The sequence below is a fragment of the Ananas comosus genome, linkage group 7 (genome assembly GCF_001540865.1).
Source record: "Ananas comosus cultivar F153 linkage group 7, ASM154086v1, whole genome shotgun sequence".
Lineage (NCBI taxonomy): Eukaryota > Viridiplantae > Streptophyta > Magnoliopsida > Poales > Bromeliaceae > Ananas > Ananas comosus.
In genome coordinates this window covers 4,980,124-5,000,697 of record NC_033627.1, presented here as the reverse complement: position 1 = coordinate 5,000,697, position 20,574 = coordinate 4,980,124, and the positions used below count along the sequence as shown (strand labels likewise).

The 20,574-nt window shown below is 33.3% G+C and overlaps 2 protein-coding genes across 7 annotated transcripts in view; one reads left to right on the top strand and one right to left on the bottom strand.

Moving 5' to 3' along the window:
• LOC109713427 (glucan endo-1,3-beta-glucosidase 4) lies at window positions 8,007–17,145 on the top strand. Of its 4 annotated transcripts, XM_020237500.1 has the most exons (6): window positions 8,008–8,220; window positions 8,363–8,433; window positions 11,746–11,882; window positions 12,408–13,664; window positions 16,227–16,254; window positions 16,345–16,624. In XM_020237500.1, exons 3-6 carry the CDS (start codon window positions 11,819–11,821, stop codon window positions 16,484–16,486), a joined length of 1,491 nt encoding a protein of 496 aa, XP_020093089.1. In that variant the 5' UTR covers window positions 8,008–8,220; window positions 8,363–8,433; window positions 11,746–11,818; the 3' UTR covers window positions 16,487–16,624. The 4 variants fall into 4 exon arrangements, with proteins under 4 accessions (XP_020093091.1, XP_020093089.1, XP_020093090.1 ...); XM_020237502.1 differs by lacking the exon at window positions 16,345–16,624 and adding an exon at window positions 16,833–17,145 and having other exon boundaries at window positions 8,007–8,433; XM_020237501.1 differs by lacking the exons at window positions 8,008–8,220; window positions 8,363–8,433 and adding an exon at window positions 9,074–10,130.
• The window catches only part of LOC109713426 (disease resistance protein RPM1-like), a 32,724-nt gene continuing 30,579 nt past the window's right edge, over window positions 18,430–20,574 (bottom strand). For 2 of the 3 annotated variants that reach the window (XM_020237496.1, XM_020237497.1), the window contains exon 4: window positions 18,430–18,714. The gene's annotated coding sequence lies outside the window, so the exon portion shown is untranslated. Of the gene's footprint in view, window positions 18,721–20,574 lie in introns of all 3 variants that reach the window. The other variant, XM_020237498.1, reaches the window with a different exon arrangement.

Below are 20,574 nucleotides of genomic sequence, written 5' to 3'. Positions count from 1 at the left end.
TTGCAGACTAAAGAAATCTATATACGAATTTAAACATGCTTCCCTTTAGTGGTATATCAAGTTTCATAATGGAGACATAAATTTTTTAATTGGAAATTTATTGTTAACAATAAAGTAAAATTTTATGAAAACCCTCCCACCTATAGTCCACTTCGACATTATCCTAACTCGAAAAAACATGAAATTTGATTTTCAGATAGTTTAAATAGTTTAGATTGTGTTTAATGGTGCCGATTTTCAATTTGGAAGCTCTGTCACTAAAAACAAGTCGTAGTAAACTGAGCTGTACTACTAATAGTATTGTAGCAAATCTCTCTATATATGTATATACCCTCTCAACCTAAGTGTTTTTTTTTTAAATTTTAGCAATTGAGTGTTTTTTCCGGATAAAATTAAAAATGTTATCAAATTCATGTCAAGGATCTCAATTGAAATTTTTTTAACTAAGTAAAGTCCAAAAAAAGAAAAACTGATAGTTCAAGGGCTCTTAATGTTAAAAAATAAAATTTAAAGGGGTCTAGTTCAAAATGATCTATAGGTGAGGGGTTTCTTTAGTTTTTACTCACTAATAATTTGTGCCAGAGATGTTATTTTTAAAATTTAGAAGGGTACTTACGAAATTGCCCCTTAATTATTTGTTGTCAAAATAATACCTAACCTTTTTAGGGCTAAATTAGTCATTTTGTAACTAAACCCTTATTTAACCAAACTTTAACCATGGTGACAGTAATGGCCGTTGGCAGGAAGGATACTTGTGAAAATTTTTTGCATTTAAAAAAGGTATATATGATATTTTCAACTTTGCAGGGGCATTTGCAATATTTATATATTTGAGAGGGGTAGTGATGAAATTGCCTCTAAGATCAATATCTCTGGTAAAAAAATTTAGTGCTACATCATAACTTTTTGTGAAATTTTTATTTTCAATCATTGATTTTGAGTTCTTTTGATCGCCAGGTAAATGATATCGAAAAACCGCAAAATTTATTCTTTCCAGATAGTTCAAATATTTTAGATCGAGTTTAATGGAGCCGATCGTTGATTCAAAATTTACATCATCGAAAACGGCTTAGGAGTACAGAGATCTCTGTGTTCCTACTCATAAAATATATATATTTTACTATTGCGTATACATATTTATATATTTTTACAAAGGCTAAATTATAGAAAACCCCCTGTCAATACCCACTTATTCACTTTCCCCAATATCATTAAAAAACATATACTTTGGCCCCTTTAAAAAATAAAAAATATTTATTTCGGCCCTCGTCGTCAGTATTCTATTAAGGTTTCGTTTATATCTTCGGCCGCGCTGCCTCGCCCTACTCTGCTGCCTTGCCCTTGCCCCAGAAACACGCCCTCGCTCTCCTCCGCTGCTTTATCCTCGCCCTAGCCCTCCTCCACTGCTTCGCCCTCGCCCACCTCTCCGCCCATACCCACCACGATCTTCTCCATATAGTCGTCGAAATAGAGGGGCCACGAGAGTACTGGAGAAGTAAGGGAGCAGGCGGAGGAAACAGAGTTGGAGCCGGTGTCAAAAAAGGCGCGAACGAGAGGGTGGGGTGAATAGGATTGGAAAGGAGACGAAAAAGATTAAGAAAATTTGATCATTTTGTCACACCGTATTTTCTGTGAATATTTTTTATTTTTTAAAAGAGCAAAGTGTAGGTTTTTAAGCGACATAGGGGAAAATGAAAAAACAGGTATTGACAAAAAAAATTTCTGTAATTTAGCCTTTTAAAAAAGAGATAATTTCATGCATGCCCCTCTAAAAGTACGTATTTACATAGATGCCCTATAAAAGTTGAAATATCATAAATGCCCCTCTAAATATAGAAAACTTTCAAAAATACTCTTCAAAACACATTTTTGTTAAAATCTACAGTAATAACAACCAAAATACCGATTTTATCCTTTTTATAATTGCCCTTTTAAATGTTCCAATTATTAGTAATAATTTTAACTTTTGTAAATACCCCATCAATTTAAAAGTTTTACAAATTTAAAAGTTATTTAGTTATATTTTCACATTGATTTCTGTAAGAATTATATATTCTAAAAGAATAATACTTCTATCTTATTCAATATTATTAAATATTTCTAAATTTTTTTAAAAGGGAGAGAGAAAATAATAAAAAACTAAAAAATTACAAAGTTTTATCATTAATTATAAATCATAAAATTACTTACTAGATTTGAAATTACAGTAAAACAATTTAACATTGTTTACAATTTTTTTAAAAAAATTTCAGATTATTTGATAAATTTTATAATTAATGTTGGCGAAGTGCAAATTTACTAAATAATTAATATTGAAATAGTATTTAAATTGAATACTTGTATCTTTATCTAAACTAATTACTAGTTAGAGACAGTTTTGAAAGCTTATTTATTATACATTTCATCACATTAAAGTGCTCTTTCAAAAAATTATAAAAAATTTAGGCTAAAATGGACATTTTCACTATTTCATGATAACCTATCTAAAATAGATGTTTTGTAGAGAGACAGAAGTTAACGGTGAAGACATATTTATAAGATAGTAAGTATTTGTAAGAATATTTGTGATATAATAAAATTTACATGAATATTTATGATATTTTGAACATTTAGAGGGATACGAATGAAATTAACCCTATAGTACCCCTGGAATTCAGCATTTCAGGCTTGTCGACAGCTCTAGAAAGTGTCGGGACAAGTCCGAGTCCTGTTGATGCGAAATAGACGCAAATCGGACTCAGTGCAACACGAGAGCAGGAAGTTAGCATTGGAATCTGCAAATTGCAGATTTTCTGCATTTTGTACCGGTACAAAAGAGTGTACCGGTACCTTTATATAATTTTCCTGCACAACTGCTCTCGGGTTTGCCATCTCTGCTGCGTGTACCGGTACAACATCGATGTTGTACCGGTACACCAGGATAGGTAAGGGGTGTTTTGGTAATTTCTTACCTCATGGACTTCACCCTTATCCCTTCTTTCCATATAATGTTAGAGAGGCAGAGAGGGAGCATTTCGGCTGTTGCTCCTCTCTCTATCTAGGGTGGATCCGTACGATTGAGGGAGGCTTCGGGTGGAGTTCGGATCAATGCCGACGTTGCGCCGGGGAGTCGTTCGTGTACACGAGCGTTGTAGTTGCTGTGTTAGGAGGTCGGGCGAGCGTGTGATTCCGCTGTTTCGACTTCGCGCCGGATTTGGAGTAGCTTTCGAGGTGGGTTAAAGTGATGCTTACCGAATTCTACGGGTTTCCTTCTAATGCTATATATGTCAACTGCATGTATTTGTAGCTTTGTTTAGTACTTTATTTAGCTCAATTCTTGGAATTTCATGCCTATGAATTGAAATTGGAGCTCAGAAAAATTAGCTAAATCATGCATATTGGACTTAGATTTGACTTAGGAGAAAATTGACGTTTCTACATCGCGAGTTGAACAAACTATCGGATTTAGCTCTAGGAGTCGTAATTTGTCTGTATCGCCGCAATTTGTGGGCGGTGGATACCTAGAATAGTGCAGAATATTTTTACGCTTATGCTGAGGTGTCAAGTGTATTTTTACAGCAGTGTTTAGGCTGTTCCGGATTATCGGGTGCCATTGAGGTTGACGGTGGACCCAGATTGCTGTTCTTACATCAGATTGTGCCGAGGGCACGTGAGTTCAGTTGTTAAACCCTATTTACTTGACTATAGCCTGTGAGAGCCTGATTGAGCTCGACAGAGATACGCTTGCATACTCGGTTGGGTAGCGTCTACGAATGCCATTCCGGAGTTGGGCTTTGTACTTTTGCGTTGGTGTCGTTTAGTCCTGTTTGGACTTGCTCTCCACTAACGATCTGGTTTGGTGTCAGATTGTGTAGCTTTGACAGGCGGGACGGGTGTGTTCACAGTCCCTAGTGAAATTGGGTCAGGCTTTACTATTTCCTACAGAGTATTGGTGTTCGACTGAGATAGTATAAATGTATATAGCTGTAGATTTATTCCAGCTTTCTTACTATACTTGTTTACATCTGTAGACTTAGTGGGTGAGCCATTGAGGTCGGTAGCGGTACCCACTGAGGACTACTTCTTTTTGCAGTAATTCTCACGCCCAGTTGTTGGAACCTTTTGTAGAGCCTTCTTCTTCGGCTGCTGCTGATTCGGACCGTGGAAAGGGAGTCGCGAGTTAGATCCCTTCCCAGTTGCTACTGAGCTAGAGTATACCAGCTACAGGTAGTGGTAGTTTTTGAGTTCATATACATACTTTTGTTGTATCTCGCCAGAGCAAGTGTTTTGTACACCAGGATGCTTGTATGTATAGTGAACTTCTGTTTTTATATATATATTATTTTTCTAGCAGCTCTATACTGCTGGTTGTAGTATTGTTTGATTACAGGTACAGTTGTCGCTTCGTATGCAGAAGAAATTCCTTTGTATACGACGGATTTGTCGACGTGCCCGGGGAAACGAGTATTCCGGGGCGTGACAAACCCTTTATTAGTAGTAGTTGAAACATTTAGAAAGACAATTATGAAAAGGATAAAATCGATATTTTGGCTACCGTTATCGTAGATTTTAATAAAAATGTGTTTTGAAGGGTATTTCTGAAAATTTTCTATATTTAGAGGAAGATTTAAGATGCAATTGCTTATATGCCCCTGAAAAGTTTCCAACTTTCTGATTTATCTCTTTTAGAAGGCTAATATTGAAAATACCCTTTTTACGTTTCAACCTATTTCTAATATACCCCTAGAGTTAAAATCTGTTAATTAACTCTGTTATCTCTGTAAAATTATTATTTTGCCATTTCAAATATACCCTTCCACCATCACTGACTTTCTTATTTGCCTTTAAAGTCAGGGGCACAAAAAGTATTTTAACTTTTGATCTTTTCCAATATACCCCTCTACCGACACCAATATTTCTTATTTGCCCTTAAGTTAAGGGCAAAACTGATATTTTAATTTATTTTACTTGTGGTAGATATTTAACTCATGTTTAATCCAAGTTAACTTAAGAGGAGATAACTGCGGAAATATTTTGCAATAATGGTGGAATATATGAGGGGTATTTTAGAAAGAAAAAAAAAGTAAGAGTAAATCGGATATTTTCAAACGTACAAGTAGTATATAAACAATTATTCCTTTAAATTTTTATAGGGGTATTCATATAAATACGTGCTTTTAGAGGGGGACACAGGAAAGTTTCTGTTTAAAAAATGAGAATATATATAGTTGTGCATTACAACTCACGGTTTTACCGGTACAAATAAATATACGATTATTGAGATGTACTTAAATTGGCGTGTACAAAAAGATGCCCCAAAAAGAAACATTTCAAAACCATACTGTGGACCGCACCGAGTTAGGGGCCGGAGGATTCTCCGCACTGTCCTTTCATTTAATGTCTTATTATTATTTTTATTTTTATTATTGTATTTATTAATTATTAATTATTAATTATTATATATTAAATTTTCATGTTTCTTTCCCTCTTCCTTTCCTCGTCGAGAAACTGTTACTTGCGCCCTGTTTATCCATCACTACATGGACCGCATCTAGTACTTAATAAATGACCATTGCTTTTTTTTTAAAAAAAAAGTTAAATCAAATATGACTAAGGTGATTTACCATATATATATATATATATATTCGGACTTTTTTTTGCAAATAGCCTCCTGACAAATTTTATTTGTAAAAATAGTCCCGTTCAAAAATTATTTGCAAAAATAGCCCTGCCCCTGCCATGTCAGCGCCACGTCAGCGCCACGCGGGCAGGGCGGGCCCAGGTGTTTAAGTTGAACACGGTGCACCGTGTTCAATACAAAATTTTTGTATTGGACACGGTGAATGGTTCACCGTGTCCAATACAAATATTTCGATCTTAGCTATTTTGTATTGGACACATCATTCACCGTGTCCAATACAAGAACTTTATATTGAACACGGTGAATGATTCACAGTGTTCAACTTAACCATCTGGCCCAGCCCCGCCCGCGTGGCGCTGACGTGGTGCTTGCGTGGCGGGACCAGGGCCATTTTTGTAAATAAATTTTTGATAAGGCCAATTTTAAAAAAAAAATTTGTAAGAGGGCTATTTGCAAAAAAAACCCTATATATTATGTTAGTACGCTATTAATAGTAAAATAAATAGTATTTATTATTATGTTATTATTACATTTTAAATTTATTGTATTACCACCTTTAAATAGTAAACATTATGTACTATTCCTTTACTACAAATACTATTTATTTTTTAGGTATATCCCATAATATCCCTAGTTTGGTTCGGGATTAAAGGAGGATATGGGATTAAAGGGGGATAAGGAGATTAACCCCCACTTTCACCCCAAACGCATTTTTTTTAGGGTTGGGGTTAGATAACCCCACCATTTGCCCCCCTCCCCCTGGAATAGGGGTACCCCTATTTAATTTTTAAATATAAATTTTAAATTTTAAATTTAAAAAATTTATAATTTTAAATTTTAAAATAAATATTTAAATTTTAGATTAAGATTATTATTTAAATTTTATATTTGTAACTTGAGATTTGATTTAAAATTTAAAACTTAAAAGTTATAAATTTAAATTTTTAAATTTGAGATTTAACAATGCAGATTTTAATTTTAAATTTTAAATTTTAAATTTTATTTTTAATTATTTAAATTTTAAATTTGACATTTTTTATTTGAAATTTTATTTGTTATATTTGATTTAAAATTTAAAATTAAAATTTATAACTTTAAATTTTTAATTTTGAGATTTAAAAATATAGATTTTAATTTTGAATTTTTTAATTATAAAAGTTGTCTATTTAATTTGAAATTTTAAATAAAAAAATAAAAAATTTAAATTCAAATATAATAATTTGGGCAATATTATTATTTTATATTTATAACTACCCACTATTCTTTTTATTCCATTTTATCTATCTAGCCGCTATTTTTCTTTAATCCCCAGAATAACTCAATTAATAATCCAAACTCAAAATTGATCTATCACAGATTTAACCCAGAAATTAATTCTATTCCTGAAATAACTAGTTTTTACTTAATTCTGAACCAAACGAAGACATAAAGTATAACTATTAAAAATAGTTTTTTTTTTTACGGTAGAGTTTTAGACATAATTTGGAACTGTGCTGGTCAAAAAAATATTACTTTTATATTTTGAAAGACTCAAAAAAAATTAGAAAGCAATCTTAATCTTTTTTTAGTGATAATTTTTATCGCAATTTTATAGTGTTATATGAAAGAAGATTGAAACCTATTTTAAATTTTTTACGCTTTCCAATGCACAAAAGCAGGTGTTTATTGGGATGTTCGGTTTTCTAGAAGAAAATCTTTAAAGAATAATTTTTTATTTGTTTGTGAAAAAAAGTAAATTTTCTTTTTTTTTTTTCAGATTTTGTGAAAAATCTTTTTTAATTTTACAGAATTTTTATTCCGAAAAAAATTATGAAAACAATGTTATCACAGATTATTTTTTCTTTCTCAAAAAATATTTTTTTTACTATATTTTTGTAATTCTGACGTTTTTAAATATGTTCCTCTGGTTTGTTACTATTAGAGAATTATTTATATTTTCAATTTGGCCATCACAAATATGGCTCTTTAAAAACCATACAGTATAACATAAGAGGACTAAAAATGTAAAAAATTAATTAGGATTAAATATCTAACTATGGTTAACTAAAATATTCTAACGGATTTTAACGACAGAAATATATTTAAAAATATTAGAACTTTTGTAGGAATAATATATAAAAGTTGAACTTTATAAAAGATATATTTGTTATTTACTATTTTGCAGAGAAGCGTATGAAATTACTCTTTTTTTTTTAACCAAACACACCATTACTCTTATCCCAAATTAGAAAAAAAAAAGCTAGAATAGGCCAATCACATATCCTTACGTGGCATGATCCGGCCAATTATAAATTTATTTATTATATATATATTTTTAAAAATTTAATTAAATTAAATATAAGTGATGTGGTGTGACTGCAATACAGAGAAAACTTCCCACCCAAACAAAAGTGCGGCACATGAGATGTACTTATACAACTGTTGCAGGCAACAATTTCTCCTCTCTCTCTCTCTCTCTCTCTCTCTCCACCCTAAACCCAGAAACCTCTTTGGATTCCACTACCAAACACTCTTTGCTCTCTCTCTCTCTTTCACACTGTACTGATCCCGTAAAGCTTCCTCTCTCTGAGAGATTCGCACACTCACTCTCTCTCTTTCTCGTGAGCTCTCGCAAACCTTCTTTCTCCTTCCTCTTCCTCTTCCTCCTCATAAACCCTCTTCTCCTTTGTTCTCTTTCAAAAAGAATTAAAGCATCTCCCTTTTTTTTCTTTTCTTTTTTTCCCCTCCTTCTTTATTTGAAAGAGCTAAACCTCCCAAAAAAGAAAAGAAAGAACAAAAGCAGCGCTTTGCCTCCTGGGGATTCGAATCACAAGGTACCAATTTTTTTTTGTTTGTGTGTGTCGGTTTCTTCTGATTTTTTGGTGTTCCATTAATGGGGTTTTGGCTTTTTGCTGATTTGAGTATTTCGAAAGTTGGAATTTTTTGTTTGGTCGTAGAACAAGAAATGCACTCGACTCATTTCATTGTTGTGCTCAAAATGAAGTAAATGGGAAGTGATCTTATTTCTAAATGTTCAGTTTCATAGTTGTTTTTGGTCATGAAACCAAGCCTGAATCTTAGAAGCACTTTTTTTTTTTTTTTTTTTTTTTTTCCTTAAAGAAATCAAATAAACATTACCTGTTCATTTAGGTAAATGATCAACTGGGAGTACACATGATATTTTGTTTGTATATTTGCTAGTCTCTTTCAAAGACATTTTCCTAATTCTATGTTTAGGCCTTGTGTAGTATTCTCGCTGTTTTTTTTTTTTTTTCATTTTTATGGATGGTGGATTGCTCGCAATCCTTACAAGCAAGTGTTTGTTTGGCAACAATTTTTTTTTAAAAAAAAACTTAGAAAAAACAATTTTTTTTTTGTTTCCAAGTTTTTTTCTTGAAAGAAGATGTTGCCCATCGCTTGGTATATCAAATTATATAGAATTAGTGTTAAAAAACCAAAAAAATGGCGACGATGTCAAATGAGGTCTTAGCTAGTCATTTTTGGTCTGAATCAGCAAAAAAAAAAGAAAAAAAGAAACATTAGTCTTCTGTAGGTGTTGTAATTCTCTGGTGTTGGTTTATGAAAATTATTAACGCAATGGTTACCAATAATTAATGCTGTGTAATGCCTTTGAAGATATGAATTGCTTTTGTTTTTCAGGAAATAATTACTAGTAATAAGCAGAAACTATAATGTTGATGAGACCTTAAAATGATGTGGAAAACTGAACACAGAGTGTTGGACAATCTTTTTCTTAATGAATGTTGTTTTTCCAATATTTTTCCAGATGAATGGTTGAGTAATGGGGTTGTGGACTATTAATGCCAATAATTATATGATCTAAGGTTACAATGTGAAAATGTATGATTGATGGATATGTATGATCTGGTTTTCTGTCGTGTCACATGCTTGGTTATTTAACATATTGTCATCATTGACACATGAATTCATGTGAAAGCATTTTTTACAGATCTGGTACTTGATTTCTGTTCTAGACATTATTGAGTTCTACATTTTGTCCTAGAAGATTAATAGAGATGAATAGAGTGAGTGAGAAGGTTTTCAAAATATATACAGCATTATAAAGATTAAAAAAACAGCCCAATACTATCTATATGTACATCTATCAGAAGATTCAGAACACTATATAGGAGATCCCTTGAGCCCCACTTGTTTTTTTGATAATTATTTACTTTTTTAAGCTTCGGTTGTCACTGCACATATTTGTGAACATTTTTATTCCACCACTTCACTATAACCAAATGCAAAATTTCTACTTGAACTTAATCTCATAAAGAGGTGCTGCCTGTCATTGATTTCAGAAAGGAGCAATGCCGTTAGAGTTATCCTTTCGGCAGTTACTCTAGCATTTCTCATGTCTTGTTTGATGTGTTTAGTCAAGTGATCTCTACGTACACTTTCTCTGCAATTCTGGTAAGCTGGTATAGGCAGTGTTGCTGCCCATATCACAGGATTTAGGGCTGTACTGGTATTGGCGCCTAGTAATTCCAAGCTGATCTTTGTGTACTAGGTATGTAAAGGTGACCTTTTTCCTTTGATTGGCAGAAAATCTTCTAAAGACATGTTTGGATAACACTAGAATATCTTGTTTAGCATATATCTTTTGTTTACTCAAGGGCCATGTGGTAATTGGCTGTTTGGAACTAGGAAAAGATGCCTACAAGTGCCTAGTATCAACAGCTTCAAGTAATTCCTCGGATATGATAATTAACCTTGTAAGTGGAATCACTTATCCTGATAAATCTTAAGTATGAGTGTCTTGCAACGGGGTAAAGTCAGACTCCTAAGTTGCAATCACTTAAAAAAATACTCGCTAGCAGAACTTACCAATGTATAGCTTGGTTTGACATCTAAAACTATGTCTTTGTCATTGGAACTGGAGAGCGGTGGGATTTCAGCTAGCTATTTCGCGAAGTGTTGCCACCAAAGTGCCACGACAGTTGATCGCTCTTTACTTTCCTTTGTGGTGCTTCTCTTTTCCTCCAATGTAGGTCATCATGCCGACACCTAGTTACATGCTGCGGCTCCAGGGCAACAAGCCATGCTTAGCCCACAGGGGAATGGGGGATATTGCAGTATTTGAAGCTTCATCTAAACAATTTTATGTTCAAAAGGATATAATAAATTATCGTAGAAGAAACTGGGCATGTGAGAACTCAGCTTAGCTGAGAAATTATAGCTGGACACTCACTGCCTTCCCATGGTTTAGTTTCCTGTGAGCAAACCACTAACATGGGCTGGAGGTTTAATCAGAGAGGCAGGTAGAGGCTGCTTAATTTTGGATAGAAATTAATCTGATCGCTGAGGATCTCTTTTTTTTTTTTTGTATTTTTATTGATCTTTTATTTATAGTCTTTCTACTTGTCTTGTTTACTCCCCTGTGTTGCATCACGAGCAGACTTAACAATTTTGTAGATATTGCTCGAGAGCTTTTCCTTTTCTTCTTTCTACATTTAGATAATGGTGGAGAATCAGTAATTCAAATGCTACGCAACATTAGTTGGTCTATATGGTCCCTTCTGCAGCTACTGGTTGGACTTTTATATACATGGACGGTGTTTCTTCTCTCCATTGCTTTTTAATCAACACACTTAACTTCTTGGATTCTTACAAATGTCATAATAGTTGTCTATATATCAGTTCTTTATTGTCTGTATTCTATGATGGTAACAAGTTGGTCGCATTTCCTCTTTTTTCCCTTTGATGACAAGATTGAAGCAATGTGGTTATCCATGTTGTGACCTTATTGTATTATGAAAAGGCTTGTTAAGTGGTAGTCAAATGTTTTGAACTTTTTTTTTCTGATACTAAAGTTGTTGGTTCAGTATAGATCTGATTCTTCAGTGTACTTTGTTACTTGCTTCTTCTTATTCTAGGTTATGTTCTTAGTTTCTGTATTTTCTTAGTTAGTTATCTGGAAAAAAGTAAACATTACTGTAAAATGCTAATTTTACCTTATGATTAATTTTGTAACTCAAAATCTAGAAGAAATTTCTATTATCACTCAATTTTTTTTCTGATTCAATTAAATTAATTTCGAATTTGATGTTTTTCTTTCACTCAGTTTCTTGCTATGTCATTAAACTGCTTCAGTGTCTTTACGATTTTCATTTTTTTTTCCCCAGCCATTTGATACAGCATTTAAGGACAAGGACGCTTGGGTCTTCAACAAGTGAATTCTGAGGCCTGTGTTACCAGATGGTGCCCAATAGAGGGAAGAGAAGTATATTGCTTCTTGTACTCTTTTGCGTCAATGCATCAGGTACCTAATTTGCTTCTAAGCTGCTTTGTGAAAAGTCTAATTCAAATTGATTACTCGGAAGAAGCTAATGACAAACTTTATATGTGAAGTGGACAGAGTTTCAACTCAGGGATCATCGAACTAAACAAATATGTCATGAAGAAATAGCTCAAAGTACATTTATTACAATCTATTCTAGTTGGCTTGCTTTTCTTTGCAGTTTTGTATTGTTTCTGTAGTTTCGTAACCTTAGGTAATCATTGCTGTGTTGGGGTTTTTCATCTCTATTAGACAACTTTAGTTGGTCAACAGTTGAACATCTGATCGCTGTTCTCTAGAATCTACTTTCTGATTTTGTTTTCTCTGTTTTCTTTGCCTTCCGTCTATTGAGACAACTCAGGATTGCTGAGGGTACATCAACTTGTATTAATATCTTGCTTAGTTTTTAGGTTTACTTGCAGAGTGCTACTTACTGCTACATTAATTCTTTCTTTTTGCTCCTTCAAATCTTTGGTTGCAAATAATGGGATATTGCTTATACTGCAGGTGCATTCGTTGGAATAAATGTTGGCACCAGCATATCCAACCCGCCTCCAGCATCAGACATTGTAGCCATTCTCAAAGAAAAGCAAATCAGACATGTACGCTTATTTGATGTGGACCACGAAATGCTGAATGCCCTTGCAAACACCGGTATAGAAGTTATAGTTGGGGTGCCGAATGACCAACTACTACGCGTAGGACAATCTCGGTCCGAAGCAGCTGATTGGATTAACAAGAATGTGGCGGCCTATATTCCAGCGACTAACATCACATACATTGCTGTTGGCAATGAAGTCCTTACCACTATCCCCAATGCAGCTCTTGTTCTTATTCCGGCCTTGCAATTCCTCCAATCTGCTCTCCTGGCTGCCAATCTTAATTCCCAGGTGAAAATTTCAAGCCCCCAATCAATCGACATGATACCCAAATTTTTCCCTCCATCTACAGCCACCTTCAATTCGACTTGGAACTCGATCATGAATCAGTATCTTCAGTTCTTGAAGAATTATGGCTCTTCCTTCATGCTAAATGCACAAACATACTATGCTTACACCAAAGGGCAAGGCATATTCCCTTTGGATTTTGCTCTTTTTCAAGCACTTAATCCCAACAACCAGGTTGTTGATCCTAACACAAATCTCTACTATACCAACATGTTCGACTCAATGGTTGATGCAGCTTATTATTCCATGCAAGCGCTGAATTTCACTGGTATTCCTGTAATTGTTACTGCTTCTGGGTGGCCATGGTTCGGTGGGTCAAAAGAGCCGGATGCAACGGTCGATAATGCATTGGCCTACAATAGCAATCTTATTAAGCATGTATTGAATGGTTCAGGGACGCCTAGTCAACCAACTGCCCAAATCAACACATATATTTTCGAGCTGTTTAATGAGGATCTCCGGCCTGGGCCTATTTCAGAGAAGAACTGGGGAATTATGTATCCGAACAAGACCGCCTTGTATACTTTGTCATTTGAACACCCGGATGAGTCTGATGGCGACTCAACAGGATTGGTTGGGGTGTTCTGTGTTGCGAATTCAAGCGCACCTGCCATTGCTTTGAAGCAAGGGTTGGATTGGGCATGTGGGCCTGGTTCGGCAAACTGCAGTGCTATTCAGCCTGGGCAGCCGTGCTATGACTCGAACAACATTGCAGCTGTTGCTTCGTATGCGTACAATGATTATTACCATAGAACTCAAGCAAATGGTGGGACATGCAATTTCAATAACACAGCTATGATAACCACTACCGATCCTAGTAAGTTTCACTGCTACCTTTTGTCTTAAAGATTTCACTAGTCATATGTTACAAGTGATCTTTGCTCCTTAATTTTACTAAAAAACATTTGGTAGATGACAGGTAGGGTGCATGCTTTTAGTTTTTATGCATCTTTTCTATGGACGGGACATGGTTGCGATCTAGGATATAGATTTCTCAATCTTGATTCCTTCATATGCATCAGTTCTCACAAAGAATTCCACAATTTACTATATTTTCCTATTTTCATCTTATTGTCACTAGTCGTCTAACTAGTTATCCTTATTTTTCCGATTGGACCACCCATGATCTCCTTATGGTTTGCACCATGTTTTTTCGGCATATTGTCTTCCAAATCCCTTCAAAAAGGCAATGTAGTGCTAAACTATAAGACCAATTGCATGTCTTCATCTAAACATAAAAAAAGTCCAAAGAGGATGTGCAGTGGAATTGGTCCATTTATTCCCACCACGTTAAAAATCATTTTGTACAACAATATATAAAGTGAACTACTGTTTATTAATATATGTTTTTTTTTTAATCTTTTTTATTTTTTGCGTTAATTGGTGTCATTCTCAGGCCGAAAGAACTTTGAAAACTATATTAGAATGAATCTTGGATTATGCTTATCTCATTATCTATCTGTCCACATAGAAAAGAAAATCATAAGTTAATTTACCTAGATTAGACGAACTCTATCTAGAACATTAAGCAGTTCCTCTTTTACTTGTGAGACTAATAGATTCTATCCAATGCATAAGATAAATTTTGATACGTCTTAGAAGATCAGCATCCAATAAATAGTCTATTTTTCTTTTGAAAGAGATGGAATATCCACTTGAAGGTCTTTATATATTGGCAATTTAGAGCCTCTGCGAATCCGATTATTGTTAGAAATCTACCTGAATATAAATGGAGGATTGTTTTACACCTTTTGACGTGGGGCTGACACCTATTGTCATTACAATATCTTGTTCTGGCTACAATAGTTTCGGAAGCCTACATTATTACCAAATATCAACTCATTTGTGGCGCATTCCAGTCGATTTATCTGGTCTAAAAAATTACGTTTCGTTGATTCTAGTTCCAGATGATGATAATTATCAATTTCATCTCCTGGTATTAAAGAGATTCTCAGAAGAATTGATAATTTACTTTTCTTCTTTATTTTGTTCGGCTTCCCTCACTACTATATAACCATCATGGAATTAATTAATCTAGGGTGGAGATGCTACTCTGATAGACCGGAATAAGTCCAATCTTGCCCAAGTACTGGATAGTCAAAGTATCGAATCCTAATCTCGGGAACCAAACGAAGCCCTTGAGTAGTAGTTGAAGCACCACGAACAAATGAAAATATGATGCATATGGAGTTGCCTACTCAGATGAGAGGTACACTAGATAGTAGAAAAGAAACAGGGCGGCAGGAAACTGGTATTAAACTAACTAGTTGAACTGAGAGTGACTATAGTTGATGTTGAGTAACTTTTCTTTCAAGGATAAACATGATATAATTATCGGAAAACTTAACTAAACTATATGGTTTATTGTTGCTTATAATATTGACAAGTTGTTTTCATCATTGAATTCAGCTAGGATTTGTACATATATGTGGGATTTAGTCTTTCTAGTGTTTGTTTAATAGAGAAGATTTTATCGTGGAATTTCTTAGTTATCCCAGATTCTTATTTTAACAAGGGTTCTCTGTGATGGGAATAAAAGACATGTTAGTACATGAACAAAACAAGAACCAAATATGGAAGCAGAAAAGTTTGGAACTGGACTAGGAAGAGCAGAATGTGATGACACGTTTGGTTTGAAGTCAAAATTAAAATGGTTAAATGTACTTGTTTGTCTTTGACTCATTTGGATGTTGTAAATATCAAACCTTGGTAGAGGTGGTAATATGGTGGTGACAAGTTGCTTTAGGTGATGAGTGCACTGAAGGTAGTAAAAAAAAAATGGCAGTCGGAAGAAGGTGGTCGCTAGAGGTGCAGGAGGTTGTAGAATCAGTATTGATTAGTCAGTTTTCACAAAAATGGGCTGAGGTTAAAGAAGTGGTATTGGCAGTAATGGTTACATGAGGTGGTGGAGAGAGGTGGAATGACTGCAGGAGGTGGTCGAAGTAAAGGTAGCAATGACATGTTGCCAACAGGGATTAGTTCAAATAGGTGAGTATGCGTGCCTACTTTCATTCTATCCTGGAAAAAGGAAATTGAATGATATTATTCTGTAGAAAACCCTAGAAATCCTTGACTGGCATATTGAATATCTTTGAGTAACAAAGGAAGTGGAAAGGAGGCTTTATAGTAGCAGAGTAGCCTTTCTGCTGTGAAATATAAATTTAGACTTGTGATGGGAGGGGAGGCAAGAACATTCGACCCACAGAAAGGATCAGGAAAAACAGTTTCTTTGGGTTTACGCTTTTCTTTTTGGCGTAGTAAGTGAATTACAACGATTTTCTGCGTGTTTTAGTACTATATTTTTTCTATGTTGTTTTTAGTTCAAATAATTATACTTCCATTTTTCAAGTTGATCCAAATTAACTGTGTAAACTTGCAGGTCATGGTTTGTGCATCTTCGCAGGAAGGTGAGTTATGATAATTATTCAAACTTTCAGATGCAATGCTTAAACAATCTTGTTCTTTCCGTATAACTGATAAGTTAATTTGAATGGCAGATCGGGATCAAGCAAGGGCGGGGGTATATCTCCCGGTTCAGCTTTAGGGCCTATAAGCCCGACTAATCTTGCTTCTGCATTTCAACTTTGCTGGCTTAGTTACCTAGTTACAGTTTTGTTGCTACTTTTATTTTACTACTAAGATTAAGGTAATTTTAAATTGAGTTTTGGGATGAAACTGGTGAACTAGTCATGGATCTTACTTGCCATGCCAAAGTAATTTTGACAGTTGCATTTGCATTCAATCAATTCAGTCAGATAGTGGAAATGCTTATTTGCATTTTGATGTTCTGCTCGGAAAGCAAGTTAGCTACATAGCTACTGAAGTTCAACCAGTAAAATGAGCTTAATTTGCACTTCTTATGACTGCCCGATTAAACTTGAAGTGCCAAGATTATCTTACTGTTGTGTATAAATGCCTGCTTAACTATATTTTCTTAGCATCACTTTTCTTCTTGTTTAAATTGTTTTCATGCTACCTTTTTCAGGTCCAAAATGGTTGAAAGATCCTTGTAATATACATTTCTGGTGAGATAATATAATTTACAACTACCCTTCGTTCTCCTTAAAATTGAACCATTTTATTCTCGTTTTCATTCTTTTTAAGGTATTTTGTAAAGAAGGTAAAATGTGTTGAGTTCTAGAATTTAATCCATATTTGCAGTTTGTTTATTGGAAAGTGAAAAAAAGGGAGAACAGCAGAAAGAGGAAAAGATGGTCATGCTTAGGCATTCTGATCTTAAACTGTGGGTTCTCCTTCGTAATTTATGTGTGAGAGTGAAACAAACGCCATTTGCATCTTATCTTGGTACGCTTTTGGATGCATGAATATTTTATTCAGCACTTCTCTTTTTGAGCACTGTTTTTGTTTACTACTCTAAGGGGCAGGGCATGTAGTAATTGATCAAATGTGAATAGCGCGTAGTTATCTACTTACAATGGTGCACTTTTTTCGGAACGAAATAAATAATGTCATAGGCGGAATATGCTTATTTAAGTAAAACAAATAAGTAAATATGAGACTAAAAGTGAGCTCATAGATTTTAATAGCAAATGTTAACTTTTCGAGTGTTGTACTCCACTTTCTTATAAGCTCTTCAAGTATTGCTATAAATTGCGTGTATTTCGGAATGCAGATTGGACGACGTGATAAGCTTCTGTTTAGTCGTAGTCTAAATATTCACTTTGCACTGACTTCTTGTGGTATTTAATGATCAGTCCACGAGATTTATCTGCATTACATTGTTACTGAGATGGGAAGATCCATACAAATTAATGGAGATTACAACAGAATAGATCCAATTAAAATACTGAGAAAAAGGTTAAGAAAGTAATCGCAATAATAAAAAAGTTAGTCCTATGTAACTTTCCCTATAAAGGAATATATCGGGACAAAAGTATAGAAGAAACACACAACAACAAAAGCTGAAAGAGGGAAAGTTAGTAGAATGTCACAGAGTACAGACTAAAAGAGGGGAAGTTAGCAGAATGATCTCCAGATGGAGGGGCTTTAGTCTCCAGATGTCAGAATTGGCAACATTAAAACTCTTTAAATGTTGTAGACAACTATTAGTGTATATAAGCAATTTCTCGTTCATCTCCAATGAGGTACATTAATTAATGATTGTGTAGCTGTACATTTGTAAGTAAACTTATGAGAAACTGTGCTTCGTCCCGAGCTTTCTGCGAATTAAGTGGAAGTAAGAGATTCGAAATCCAGACATTATTTTTTATGGCTTTTGTGTAACTGTGAGTGAGTTGCACGAATTGCAATTGTATAGAGTATCGAAGTGATTGGGTAATATATATAGACTCATTCAACCATCTGGAAGATCAAAATAAGCTAGACAAGCCATTATTGATAGATTAAGTCAGCATGCCCACAGTAGATCGAAACTATCTTTTCCAGCCTGCTACTTTTATCTAGTTTCTCAATCAATGTCCCATACTGGATAGAAGTTGCTTCTATTTATTTGTCTTGTATTGTAAGAGTTCCTTATATTGTATTTTGGTTATTTTTCGTAAAGTATACAATAGATGTAAATCCATCGAGAATATGAAAAACCAAGTTAGTGCAGGTGCAAATGTTTCAACAAAATGGCACATTATTATCAATAATATTTTCTTACAGAATAAGTCTCATCGGATATTACTACATATCATTCGTTGTACATTACATTGCAAAACAACACACAGAGTACGCGATTGAAAGAACTAAACTAAAATAGAAAATACATATGACAACACCATCGGAGTTTACAGGAACAATCTAGAGGACAAACAAATAATAGTGCTTATGCAAATGATGACATAATTGGCAGACACTGAGAAGTACTGCATACGGTGGCTTGAAACTATGGAGAGGATCACCTGAATCTCAAAAAATTTGACAAAAAATAATTGAGAAGTACAAATTAAAAAATCAGCACCAAGTTTCACATCCACAAAATAAATAGGTGAACAGGAAAGAAACTAAGGGGCATTATTTATATATTTCCGAATAAAAAAAAAGGTGAGGTGTGTGCAGTACAAGGGACCATGGAAAGAATTGATGACCAATGACGAAAAATCACATCTTCTATGTCAGATCTTTAAATCTGTACTATATACAAAACAAGGAACAAAAATTTGACGGATCTTAAATCTAGCAAATTTTCTCCTAAAAATACCGTCTTTAAAACTATTTTTAAAGTTTAATTTTTTTTAATTTTTTACTTTCTTTTTCTCGTGTAAGTGTGTAAATGAGAGCCAATACAAATCTCAGGTCCGTCAAATTTTCTTTCGAAATACCCATCCTATTCTGAAAATACATTTATATTTGAAATATGCCCTTATAAATTTTTATTTGACTTTATTATCCAAAAGTTTTTTAAAGCGTACTGACATGATTTAACTTTTAAATTAAGAGGAATGTTTCAATACACCATAAATTTAAAATCTAATCCTTAATTAGTAAAGGGTATAGATAGTTGGATTTTAAATAAATTAACCTGTCGAACAGGTTACCGATTTGGATTAGTTAATATGACAATATTAGAAAAGAATTAGTAGTATATACCAAATTTGTTAGTATTCTATAAATTTTAAATTTTAATTTAATTTTCGAATTTGGTATTGTAATGTAAAATTTTAACTTTGAAATTTAAATTAAACTTTTAAAATTTGAATCTAAATTGTACTTTTAATCTTAAAGCAAAATTTTAATTTCTGATTTAGATTGAAAATTTGAATTTGAACTGAAAGTTCTATTTTAAATTTGTAGTTTATTTTAAAAAATTGAATTTGATTCATAATTAAGTTTTTTATGTTGTTTCCAATTAAAATTTACAATTTAGATTCAAATTTTAAAAGTTTAATATAAANTTTTTATGTTGTTTCCAATTAAAATTTACAATTTAATAGGCTAAAATATTATGTAAAGACCAAAATACCCTCTAGATAAATATCTGGTGAATGGTATCTATAACTCAATAGTAGGTCACCTCTAGAGTCATATTACATCTCAACCATTTATTTATAAAAATAAACGGTCAAGATTTATACGGTATATTGAAGTATTGCTCTAATAGATAAACCAAATTTGAGTAAATCAAGTATAATTCTTCTTATTTTTCTATCAGATTAGATAATCATAACCAGATAAAATTTATTCAATTTTTAAAATTTATACAAGTATAACTATCTCAAATTTTTTTCCTTTATTTTTGAGCAAAGCGTAGCGTTGCATGCAAGCTTTTGCTAGTATAGAAAAAAAAAAAAATTGAAATTCGATTCCTGGTAAGGATTTATTACTTAGATTATATTGTAAGTAAACAAGTCGAATATATAATGAATTGGCAATTTACATAACCATTGCCAATAGAAAGCATACAGTACAATAAAAATATAAATTGTGAATTTCAATAAATTGGCAAAACCTCTTTCTAGGACTTCAACGAATATATTTGGTTTATATTTTCTCTGTAGTAGCAATTTATATGTTGACTAAATAAATATGAGATCAGAACTATACTGTATTGAAAGAAACAATGTTTTAGCAATTGACTAACTAGGAATTTTATTATGGAATTTAAGTTCATAAAAATATATTAATCATATATTTGTGGATCCAAATGAGATAAAAATGAAGAAAAATCAAATCAAAGGAGAGAAAATCAATTAATTAGACATAAGATACTAACGTAGTTTATGTGTCGTACGCAAGTAGTTTTGGGTTAAACATGAAAACTT